This window comes from Somniosus microcephalus, chromosome 6 (assembly GCF_052327205.1).
Source record: "Somniosus microcephalus isolate GS21.2 chromosome 6, FLI_Smic_1.0, whole genome shotgun sequence".
NCBI lineage: Eukaryota > Metazoa > Chordata > Chondrichthyes > Squaliformes > Somniosidae > Somniosus > Somniosus microcephalus.
This window is the reverse complement of record NC_140992.1, coordinates 31,510,665-31,523,081: the sequence shown is the minus strand read 5'-3', so window position 1 is coordinate 31,523,081 and position 12,417 is coordinate 31,510,665. Positions and strand designations below refer to the sequence as shown.

The 12,417-nt window shown below is 43.2% G+C and overlaps 1 protein-coding gene across 2 annotated transcripts in view; it reads left to right on the top strand.

Moving 5' to 3' along the window:
* The first annotated feature begins 3,802 nt into the window (after positions 1-3,802).
* The window catches only part of LOC147115580 (thiamine transporter 2-like), a 22,279-nt gene continuing 13,664 nt past the window's right edge, over positions 3,803-12,417 (top strand). Inside the window, exons 1-2 of one of the 2 annotated variants that reach the window (XM_085989939.1) lie at positions 3,803-4,086; positions 10,653-11,478. In XM_085989939.1, coding sequence (XP_085846065.1) covers positions 3,916-4,086; positions 10,653-11,478 — 997 coding nt within the window. In that variant the 5' untranslated portion in view covers positions 3,803-3,915. The remainder of the gene's footprint in view (positions 4,087-10,652; positions 11,479-12,417) is intronic. The other variant, XM_085989940.1, reaches the window with a different exon arrangement.

The following is a 12,417-nucleotide window of genomic DNA, read 5'->3' as shown; positions in this document are numbered from 1 at the left end:
CGCCTGCCAGCCGTGAATATTGGAAAATCTAGGACAAAGTTCCCCACCGCCAGCACTCACTCAGAAAATGACCTCCATACTGTCTTCACGGAAAACACCATCCCTTTAGTTGCTTGTGGAGGGAGAAGAACCAGGAAAGGTGTGCGTTATTTTCAATGGGATGGCACTGTGCTGAAGTGGCAATACTTCCTACCTGCTTTATGTCAACGTGCATTTTTAAATCAAAGAAGAATTGCAAAATGCTTTATCATAAAGACTGTGCCCCTTTAGGCCACAACAAACAATTGGGGCAAATGGAATAAAGGAAAAGGACTAAGGTGAGTGAAGCAAACAGGAGGGAAATGGCAGATAAGATAATAGAAAATAAGATAAAGACACCAGTCCATGCTTTCTGCTTATGCACTCATCAACCCTCACTTTTCGGGCCATTAAGTTGCAGAAGTAGAAAACTCCGGCCATCATCTTTGTGCCATAAAGACCAGGAAGATCCCAGGTTTGATGCCCAGTCTTTGCTGAGCTAACTGATCTCTGCAGGAGCATGGGCACAGGTCCGAAGATTGGCCAGTGCCCCTGGGATAGGGCGAGAACTAACAGCCAAAACAATCCAGCAATTCACTGATGGAAGTGATGTAGATAGATGTTGGATGAGAACAGTATCAGGCTTGGCTGTGAAGTCCTCCACAGTCAAATAGCCTGCAAACCCTCACTGGGTTCCCACGTGAATAATGGTCACTTGGGGAGGTACAGGAGGGCAACAACTGCCCAAGGGACCATAATTCAGTAAGAGAGTCAATGCTTGAGGAAAGGAGAAAATAGGCAAGAAAAACAGCGCAGGAGGCAGCACGTGTGAATCGGAATGAAAACAGGAGTCGGAAACAAAAGCAAAGATTGTAAGAATGAAATGAGAAATAATTCAGAATCAGGGGAATTTATAATGGGGAACAAAGAAATGGCAGACCAATTAAATACATACTTTGGTTCTGTCTTCACAAAGGAGGACACAAATAACCTCCCAGAGATGTCGGGGAACATAGGGTCTAATGAGAGAGGAACTGAATGAAATCATTATTTGTAGGGAAATGGTGTTAGGGAAATTGACGGGATTGAAGGCCGATAAATCCCCAGGGCCTGATAATCTACATCCTAGGGTACTTAAGGAAGTGTCCCTAAAAATAGTAGATGCATTGCTGGTCATCTTCCAAAATTCTATAGACTCTGGAACAGTTCCTATGAATTGGAGGGTAGCTAATGTTACCCCACTATTTAAAAAAGGTGGTAGACCGGTAAGCCTGACATCGGTAGTGGGGAAAATGCTAGAGTCCATTATAAAAGATGTAATAGCAGAGCACTTGGAAAACAGTGACAGAATTGGACAAAGTCAACATGGATTTACAAAAGGTAAATCATGCTTGACTAATCTACTGGAATTTTTTGAGGATGTAACTGGTAGAATAGATAAGGGAGAACCAGTGGATGTGGTGTACTTGGACTTTCAGAAGGCTTTTGACAAGGTCCCGTATAAGAGATTAGCGTGTAAAGTTAAGGCACATGGGATTGGGGGCAAGGTACTGACTTCGATAGAGAACTGGTTGGCAGACAGGAAGCAAAGAGTTGGAATAAACGGGTCTTTTTCCGAGTGGCAGGCAGTGACTAGTGGGGTACCGCAGGGATCGGTCCTAGGACCTCAGCTATTCACAATATATATTAATGATCTAGACGAGGGAACTAGATGTAATATCTCCAAGTTTGCAGATGACACAAAGCTGGGTGGGTGTGTGTGCTGTGAGGAGGATGCCGAGAAACTCCAGTATGATTTGGACAGGTTGGGTGATTGGGCAGATGCATGGCAGTTGCAGTATAATGTGGATAAATGCGAGGTTATCCACTTTGGTGGCAAAAGCAGGAAGGCAGATTATTATCTGAACGGCAATAGATTGGGAGAAGGGGAAGTGCAACGAGACCTGGGTGTCCTTGTGCACCAATCGCTGAAGGTAAGCATGCAGGTGCAGCAGGCGGTTAAGAAGGCAAATGGTATGTTGGCCTTCGTAGCGAGAGGGTTCGAGTACAGGAACAAGGATGTCTTGCTGCAGTTGTACAGAGCCTTGGTGAGACCACATCTTGAGTATTGTGTGCAGTTTTGGTCGCCTTATCTGAGGAAGGATGTTCTTGCCATGGAGGGAGTTCAACGAAGATTCACCAGACTGATACCTGGGATGGCAGGAATGACATATGAAAAGAGATTGGGTCGATTGGGGTTACACTCGCTGGTGTTTAGAAGAATGAGAGGGGATCTCATTGAAACTTATAAAATTCTAACAGGACTAGACAGACCAGATGCAGGAAGGATGTTCCCGATAGCCGGGGAGTCCAGAACCAGGGGTCACAGTCTAAGGATAAGGGGTAAGCCATTTAGGACAGAGATGAGGAGGAATTTCTTCACCTAGAGAGTGGTGAACCTGTGGAATTCTTTACCACAGAAGGCAGTTGAGGCCAATTCATTAAATATATTCAAGAGGGAGTTAGATATATTTCTTAAGGCTAAAGGGATCAATGGATATGGGGAGAAAGCAGGGACAGGGTACTGAGTTTGGATGATCAGCCATGATTGCATTGAGGGGCCGAATGGCCTACTCCTGCTCCTATCTTCTATGTTTCTATGTTTAATTGAAAATTCTGTTTGTATCCCATTCCCTTTTTACATGGTTGAAAGCTCAGGTAGCTTGTCCTTGCTCCTTGATTCTGATGGCTAATTATAAACTCGTTTATAAATTCAGCCGAGGATACACACATTAGGCATTTGTGCTCTAGATCTGCAGGGGTCATTTTCCCTGCTTCTTTCTGTGCTACTTATCTCCTTTCAGAATGTCTTCTGCCACGCTGTATCCTTAAAGACCACGGGCTGGAGTTTACGTTAGTTTGCGCTAGTATTATCAGCACCAAATAGTGAAATACGCCAAACCAGCATAAAATATCGAGGAATTTTAAACGTAAGTTACGTCCGGTGTAAATTGAGTTTCCGCGATCTTTTACGTAGTTTAAAAAACATTGCGCTGGAAGTCAGCCCCGCCCACAAAACTGGCCATGGTCCCAGATCGAAATAACGAGCATGGCGAGTTTCTGCCGTTTGTGGCCGTTCCAGGAGGCTCTTCGAATTGAGCTGGGTTTTTTAGGCGCACAGACACCAGTAGGCACGTTTTAAAAGCTTTTTACATGTTAAAAAATATTTAATTTACAAAGTAACTGACTAGAGTACACCAATGAAACTAGTAAATGGTTCAGTATAGTTTATTTAAGCCATTTTCAGTGATCTAAGATCAGGTTACTCGCAGCTGATGGACTAGACACTCTTATTAAAAATGCTTATTTTTTTGTGATAAACCCATTTTCAGCTGCATTAATCAAACCGCACCAGGTTACCGCTTTTAAATACATCAAGGAATATTTTTTTAATGCAAAAGTAAAAAAACACTGACCGATTGCGCTGGTTCATGGAAGATTGTACATTTGTGATTAAGCAAATGAGTTTGGGTGGGAACTTGAACGATAACTTCACTTCGGAAAAGCAGCGCAACTTCAAGCGCAATTTGCACCCAGTTCCCCGATTGCGCCCAAAGCGGAAATTCTAGCCCAAATTAAATATCTTTAAACATTTCAAAGTAAAAGATTGCATTCTGATTTGATCTGAAGATCCTTTGACCTTATTTTGAATTCTGCTGATAGATCTAAATATTCAGTAACTTATTTCTGTCCTAACTATGCTGTTATTTGAAAGGTGGAAACAGAAGCAATGCGCATGCTTCCAATACGTTTAAAGTCCATGTTTAAGTGATAAGGATTTAGATCCACTGTAGAACTGCAGCTGTAAACTTGGGCAGTTGGAACAGACCAAGAAGGGATTAGCTCCTGGTCAGCACCATGTTAACATGCTGTAAAGCTACAGGTTGCCGCAAGCCAGCGGGAAGCAATGAATGGCGTTACCCTACACTGCTTCTGTGTGTCTTTGGATTTTTCTCAATGATGAAACCATCAGAGCCTTTTTTAACACCTTACCTTGTTGGACCTGCTAAAAATTTAACCCTTGAGCAGGTATGTATCGGCAAACATGTTTTAAATGCAAAGAAAAAATAAGTCTAGTTCCGCGGGATTTTGCTCTAAGCGGTGGACAAATGGCGCCAGCCATTCGTTAGACTTGCACTTGGCCGTGGGCTTTCTGTTGGCTTTTACAGTAGAAGTTCCTGCAGCCAACCATGGGCAAAGTGCAGCGCCCTCTACAGGGCATCTGGGACTTGTGTGAACAGGACAAGCTTCTGTGTATCTCCTTAACCAATCAGATGGAAGAATCATTGCTAAGCAGCGGAGTCTGAATCAGGAAGTGCCCGTTAGAATATTTAATTCAATATCAAATCAGGTACAGAACGCGAAATAAAGAGAGAAAGAAAGATTCGATTAAGAGATGGTTAAAAGAGACAGAAAGAAAAAGTAAAAAAAAAAGTTATTTAAATATTTTACATTTTTAAAAATCTCCAGCAATAATTAAATCTGAAGGAATGAGACTCCATATTTGTAAACGTTAATTCTCAGTGCCAGAGAGGTTGTTTGGCAGTAATTAAGACTTACTATGCTGTTAAAAGGGTACTTAGACTGGAATGGACAAATTCTAACTTTTTCTGCTGAGCATCTTGGACAGTAGCTTCCTGATTTCCGTGTTTAACTGCGCATGTGCGTTCACTGGAAGTTGCTGTTCGATATCCACGTAAATAAAGGTGAGCGCTGTTAGCCTCGCCATTATTTCTATATCAAAATCCAGCCCATCTCCTCGCGGTGGGGGGTGGCTGTTGGGGAGGGTTTAAACTAATTTGGCAGGGGGGTGGGCACCAGGATATAGCGTTAGAAAGGAGAAACAAAGTGCACAAAAGATTGAGAGAGACTGGAGTAAGAAATAGTATAGCATTAGGTGGGGTCAGACTAAGAGAGAATACAAGAAGGTTTAAGATAGGTTTACAGTGCTTGTGTGTGAACGCACAAAGTGTGATAAATAAGGTTGGTGAGCTGCAGGCGTAAATAGCCACATGGGAATATGATGTTGTGGCGATAATGGAGACCTGGCTCAAAAAAGGGCAGGATTGGGTACTAAATATTCCTGGATATAAGTGTGTTCAGGAAAGATAGGGAGGGAAAGAAAGGAGGTGGGGTGGCAGTCTTGATTAAGTAGAATGTTACAGTGCTGGAGAGAGAGGATGTCCTGGAGGGGTCAATGACACAATCTATTTCACTAGAGTTAAGAAATAATAGAGTTGCCATTACATGACTAGGTGTATTCTATAGGCCACCAACTAGTGGGAAGGATATAGAGGAGCAAATTTGCAGGGAAATTACAGAGAGGTGCAAGAACTATAGAGTAGTGATAGTGAGGGACTTTAACTATCCTAATATAGACTGTGATTGTAATAGTATAAAGGGCAGAGAAGGGGAAGAATTTCTGAAGCGTGTTCAGGAGAACTTTCTTGATCAGTACGTTTCTGGCCCAATGAGGAAGGAAGCATTACTGGATCTGGTTCTGGGGAATGAGATGGGTCAAGTGGAGCAAGTGTCAGTAGGTGAACATTTAGGGAGCAGTGATCACAGTATCATAAGGTTTAGATTAGCTATAGAAAAGGGCAGGGAGCAATCTAGAGTAAAAATACTTAATTGGAGGTAGGGTAGGCCAATTTCAATGGCTTGAGAATGGATCTGACCCGGGTAAATTGGAATCAAAGATTGGCAGGCAAAACTGTAATCGAACAGTGGGCTGCCTGTAAAGAGGAGCTGGTTCAGGTACAGTTGAGATACATTCCCACGAGGGGGAAAGGTAGGGCAACCAAAGTCAGAGCTCCCTGGATGATGAAAGAGATAGAGAGTAAGATGAAGCAGAAAAACAGTATGACAGATGTCAGGTTGAGAACACAAGTGAGAATCAGGCTGAATTTAGAAAGTTCAGAGGGGAAGTGAAAAAGAAAAGAGAGGCAAAGAGAGAGTATGAGAATAGATTGGCAGCTAACATAAAAGGGAATCTAAAATCTTCTATAGGCATATAAATAGTAAATGGGTAGTAAGAGGAGGGGTGGGGACGATTAAGGACCAAAAAGGAGACCAACGCATGGAGGCAGAGGGCATGGTTGAGGTACTAAATGACAACTTTGCATCTGTCTTTACCAAGAAAGAAGATGCTGCCAAAGTCATAGCGAAAGAGGAGGTAGTTGAGATACTGGATGGGATAAAAATTGATAAAGAGGAGGTACTAGAAAGGCTGGCTGTACTTAAAGTAGATAAGTCATCAGGACTGGATGGGATGTATCCTAGGATGCTGAGGGAAGTTAAGGTGGAAATCGCGGAGGTACTGGCCATATTCTTCCAATCCTCCTTGGATACTGGGCTGGTGCCAGAGGACCGGAGAACTGCAAATGTTACACCATGTTCAAAAAAGGGTGTAAGGGTAAACCCAGCAACTACAGGCCAGTCAGTTTAACCTCTGTAGTGGGGAAGCTTTTAGAAACGATAATCAGAGACAAAATTAACAGTCACTTGGACAAGTATGGATTAATTAAGGAAAGCCAGCATGGATTTGTTAAAGGCTAATCATGTTTAACTAACTTGATTGAGTTTTTTGATGAGGTAACAGAGAGGGTTGATGAGGGTAATGCGGTTGACATGGTGTACATGGACTTCCAAAAGGCGTTTGATAAAGTGCCACATAATAGGCTTGACAGCAATGTTGAAGCCCATGGAATAAAAGGGACAGTGGCAGCATGGATATGAAATTGGCTAAGTGACAGGAAACAAAGAGTAGTGGTGAATGGTTGTTTTTGGGACTGGAGGAAGGTATACAGTGGTGTTCCCCAGGGGTCGGTTCTAGGACCCCTGCTTTTCTTGATATATATTAATGACTTGGACTTGGGTGTACAGGGCACAATTTCAAAATTTGCAGATGACACAAAACTTGGAAGTATAGTGAACAGTGAGGACGATAGTGATAGACTTCAAGAGGACATAGACAGGCTGGTGAAATGGGTGGACACGTGGCAGATGAAATTTTACGCAGAAAAGTGCGAAGTGATACATTTTGGTAGGAAGGGCGAGGAGAGGGAATATAAACTAAAGGGTACAATTTTAAATGGGGTGCATAAACAGAGAGACCTGGGGGCACAAATCGTTGAAGGTGACAGGGCAGGTTGAGAAGCAGTTAAAAAAGCTTATGAGGTTCTGGGCTTCATAAAGGCATAGAGTACAAAAGCAATGAAGTTATGATGAACCTTTATAAAACACTGGTTCGGCCTCAACTGGAGTATTGTGTCCAATTCTGGGCACCGCACTTTAGGAAGGATGTGAAGGCCATAGAGAGGGTGCAGAAAAGATTTACGAGAATGGTTGCAGGGATGAGGGATTTCAGTTATGTGGATAGACTGGAGAAGCTGGGGTTTTTCTCTTTAGAGCAGAGAAGGTTGAGAGGAGATTTGATAGAGGTGTTCAAAATCATGAGGGGTCTAGCCAGAGTAGATAGAGAGAAACTGTTCCCATTGGCAGAAGGGTCGAGAACCAGAGGACACAGGTTTAAGGTGATTGGCAGAAGAACCAAAGGTGACATGAGGAAAAACATTTTTACGCAGCAAATGGTTAGGATCTGGAATGCACTGCCTGAAAGGTGGAGGCAGATTCAATCATGGCTTTCAAAAGGGAATTGGATAAGTACCTGAAGGAAAAAAATTTGCAAGGCCACGGGGAAAGGGCGGGGGAGTGGGACTAACTGAAGCGCTCTTGCAGAGAGTTGGCACGGGCTCGACGGGCCAAATGGCCTCCTTCTGTGCTGTAACCATTCTATGATTCTATTTATTCAAGATGTACCATAGTGTCCAATAGGGAGAGCTGAATCTATGGCACAAATCATCTCGGAGATTCTCCTGTTCCATTGGCGTAACTTCTGTGATGTTACTTCGACGGAGCAGGAAAAGCCACAAGGAAATTCACCCAGCCTGAGCACTGAAATGGGTGACCTGGCTTATGCTTTTCCCAAGTTTTAGTGGGGTGAGGGTGGGGGATGGGTTCTGGGTAACTTCAGTTCTGAATATATTGAAATCCATCAGAAGCAGTGTGATTTGGTCAGTCCGGTATTTAAACTATTCAATCGGAGCAAAGTGACAATAATCACAGTTTAGCAACTTAATGAGAAACGCTGAACACCCTCTTCCTCTCACCCCCTGAAATCCCTGCCAGAAGACCTCGCCTCTTGTTGAATAATGGGGGCATAGCACCCTGTCTGCCTTTTTTAAACTTTGTTCTGATGGATACTATGGGTTGTGCAAAGGGATCGTGCCATAGCTGGTATTAGCAGGCAGTCATTGCGTACACGTGCAATGAAGTTCTTTATCTGCATTGGTACCCTTTAAATGCAGGTGCTGATAGTGCTTTAGTTACTCTGAAGAAATCCTACCCCCTCCCCATATGATTGTAATAAATTAGTCGAGAAAATATTCAGGAGCACCATAAGAGATGGAGCTGCTCTAGCTGGCGAAAGTTTAATAAACCTACAACCGTTTGACAAACATCTGTAATTGCCTCTCTGTAGAGTATCATTCTCCTTAGGCCCTGCAAACACCATAGACCCTGCTTTGGAAAAGGGGGTTGCAATGTTAACCTAACTTACCCAGCAGAAAACTGAGAGGATCGGATGGACTATCCATTTTACACTCCATCCAATTTCACTTTCCATTGAAGTCAATCTCTGCGTAAAAAAGATTCCTGAACCTCTCCCTTCATTCATTTGGCGATGTCAAAAGAGTGACTCACTGTCCAGCGGAAACAGTTTTCCCTGATTTACTTTATCAAACCTCTCATAATTTTGAATATGTTTGTAAAATCTTCTCTTCACCTTTGCTGTTCTAATGAAAAGGGCCCCAGTTTCTTTAGTTTCTCCTCATAACTAAAGCATCCAATCCTTGGCATCATTATAGTGAATCTTTTCTGCACCCTCTCCATGGCCGTAACATCCCCGGATCTGGTCAAACACCTGGGTCTGGTCAAACCCCTGGGTCTGGTCAAAGCCCCAGGACCGGTCAAACACTCGGGTCTGGTCAAACCCCCGGGACTGGTCAAACCACTGGGACTGGTCAAACACCCGGGTCAGGTCAAACCCCTGGGACCAGTCAAACACCCGGGTCTGGTTAAACCACTGGGACCGGTCAAACCCCCGGGACCGGTCAAACACCCAGTTCTGGTCAAACCCCAGGGACCGGTCAAACACCCAGGTCTGGTCAAACCCCCAGGAAGCAAAGAGTTGGAATAAACGGATCTTTTTCCAAGTGGCAGGCAGTGACTAGTGGGGTACCGCAGGGATCGGTCCTAGGACCCCAACTATTCACAATACATATTAATGATCTAGACGAGGGAACTAGATGTAATATCTCCAAGTTTGCAGACGACACAAAGCTGGGTGGGCGTGTGTGTTGCGAGGAGGATGCCGAGAAACTCCAGTATGATTTGGACAGGTTGGGTGATTGGACAGATGCATGGCAGATGCAGTATAATGTGGATAAATGCGAGGTTATCCACTTTGGTGGCAAAAACAGGAAGGCAGATTATTATCTGAACAGCAATAGATTGGGAGAAGGGGAAGTGCAACGAGACCTGGGTATCCTTGTGCACCAGTTGCTGAAGGTAAGCATGCAGGTGCAGCAGGCGGTTAAGAAGGCAAATGGTATGTTGGCCTTCGTAGCGAGAGGGTTCGAGTACAGGAACAAGGATGTCTTGCTGCAGTTGTACAGGGCCTTGGTGAGACCACACCTTGAGTAATGTGTGCAGTTTTGGTCACCTTATCTGAGGAAGGGTGTTCTTGCCATGGAGGGAGTGCAGCGAAGATTCACCAGACTTGATACCTGGGATGGCAGGAATGATGTATGAGGAGAGATTGGGTTGATTGGGCTTATACTCGCTGGAGTTTAGAAGAATGAGAGGGGATCTCATTGAAACTTATAAAATTCTAACAGGACTAGACAGACTAGATGCAGGAAGGATGTTCCCGATGGCGGGGGAGTCCAGAACCAGGGGTCATAGTCTAAGGATAAGGGGTAGGCCATTTAGGACTGAGGTGAGGAGGAATTTCTTCACCCAGAGAGTGGTGAACCTGTGGAATTCTCTACCACAGAAGGCAGTTGAGGCCAATTCATTAAATATATTCAGGAAGGAGTTGGATATATTTCTCAAGGCTAAAGGGATCAAGGGATATGGGGAGAAGGCAGGGACAGGGTACTGAGTTTGGATGATCAGCCATGATCTCATTGAATGGCGGCGCAGGCTCGAGGGGCCGAATGGCCTACTCCTGCTCCTATCTTCTATGTTCTATTATCTTTCCTAAAGTAAAGCAGCTAAAATTGGGCAGAATATTCTAACTGAGGCCTAACCAATGAATCTTATAGGTTTAGCATCATCTCTTTGCTTTTGTACCCTATACCCCGAATTATAAATCCAAGGATCCCACGTGCTGTCTTTTACATATTTTATATTGTTTCTGATTCTAAACTGAATCTGAGGTCTTTCATAGAGTGTTATTCCTATGTTTCCTTTTGTTAATAATTTTTATTATCTTAATGTAGCATTAAACTTATTTTCCCATTCACTTTCAGGTTACTAATAAAATACTTCCAGTTTGGACATACTCTTACTTGGCAATGCTATTCCCTGTCTTCTTGGTCACAGATTATCTAAGATATAAACCTATCATAGTTTTACAAGGAATTGGCTTTATTACTACTTGGCTGATGCTCCTGTTTGTGCAAGGACTCCTGGCCGTACAGTTTTTAGAATTCGTCTTTGGCATTGTGTCTGCCACGGAAGTGGCTTATTACTCTTATATTTACAGTGTTGTTAGTTCTGAGCACTATCAAAAAGTGACCAGTTACTGTCGGAGTGTCACATTGGTTGCATACACGCTGGCTTCCATTCTAGGCCAAGTTTTAGTCTCTGTTGGGAAGGTCTCTTATTTCTATCTGAATGTGATTTCACTGGTTTCAGTGACTGTAGCTTTCCTTTCTTCCATTCCCCTGCCAATGCCCAAGAGAAGCATGTTTTTCCACAAGAAAGAGGTTGAAAACATCCAAGTTCCACCATCAACTGAAGATGTCCAGCCAAAGTCTGAAAATATTAGTCCCCCAAACAATCTGGATACAACAACCTTCCCACAGTTACCTGTAATGTCGGATGTAAATGCAAATGATGTAGTGAAAGCAACAGAGCATAAGGACGTACTAAAGGTCCTCCTCCAACTGTGGTCTGATTTCAAAATGTGCTACTCCTCTCCACAAATCCTCTACTGGTCTCTTTGGTGGGCGTTGGCCACTTGCGGGTATAATCAAATTGTGAATTACGTACAGGTGTTATGGGATCACGTTAAACCATCCCAAGATGCCACGGCATATAATGGTGGTGTGGAAGCAGTGTCCACCTTTATGAGTAAGTTAAATTACAATATTCATCCGCTTTATCATCAGCAGTAGCAACTTTTGATATAATGTCTGTTGTCATCATAAGTAGCGTAGAGAGATTGAGAGGAGAGAGTCTGTTGTGGAAGTGATAAAAGACAGAGTCAGTTAACATCTTATAAAAGACCAACATGAGGCCGCCCCCAGACAAATCCTGCAGCAATACCAGACGAGGATGTCACTAGGAGAGTGCTGGTAGAGAACCAGGGAAACAGCAGGTGAGTTATACCATTTCTGGCCTCGTAATGCTTTAATGATGCTTTGTTCACATACCAATCCTCCTCTTGTCACACATTGGATCAACTGTACACCATTAATATATAAGCGTAACTATACCAACTAGTCATGCACTTGAGTAGATTAACTAGTCATACATTATCTCACAGTACGGAATGAGGGAAGCTTCCACAGTCAGCCAGAAGAAGTACACACAGCGACAGATGAAAACACAAGTTTTAGACACCAGGTGCATCCAGCAATAAGTCAGCAATAAGTCTAGAAAAGAGTTCAATAACTTAAAGAAATAAGAATGTTTTGACCTTTGGATGCTTCATGGTTCTATGAGCTGGTCACTGAAGGCTAAAACAAAGTACAGTAAGAACTGGAGCTGAGTTTGAATGAGTGGTCTAGTGCATGATTAGTTGATGATTTGTGCAGTTACTCTACTCCTCTGTATTGTTCCATTTACCCTCCTGTTCCAAGTCCACTGGTTTGTCTTCCTTAATGTTAAGCACATTAAGACGTCATCCTGCATCTAAAAACGCTATAGAAATGTTAGGTGGTTGTAGGATTGTATGACTTATTTCAAATATAACTAGTGTAGCATTTGATTGGTGTGCGTGTATCATAATGTATGACTAGTTAACCTACTCAAGTGCATGACTAGTTGGTATAGTTACGCTTATATGTT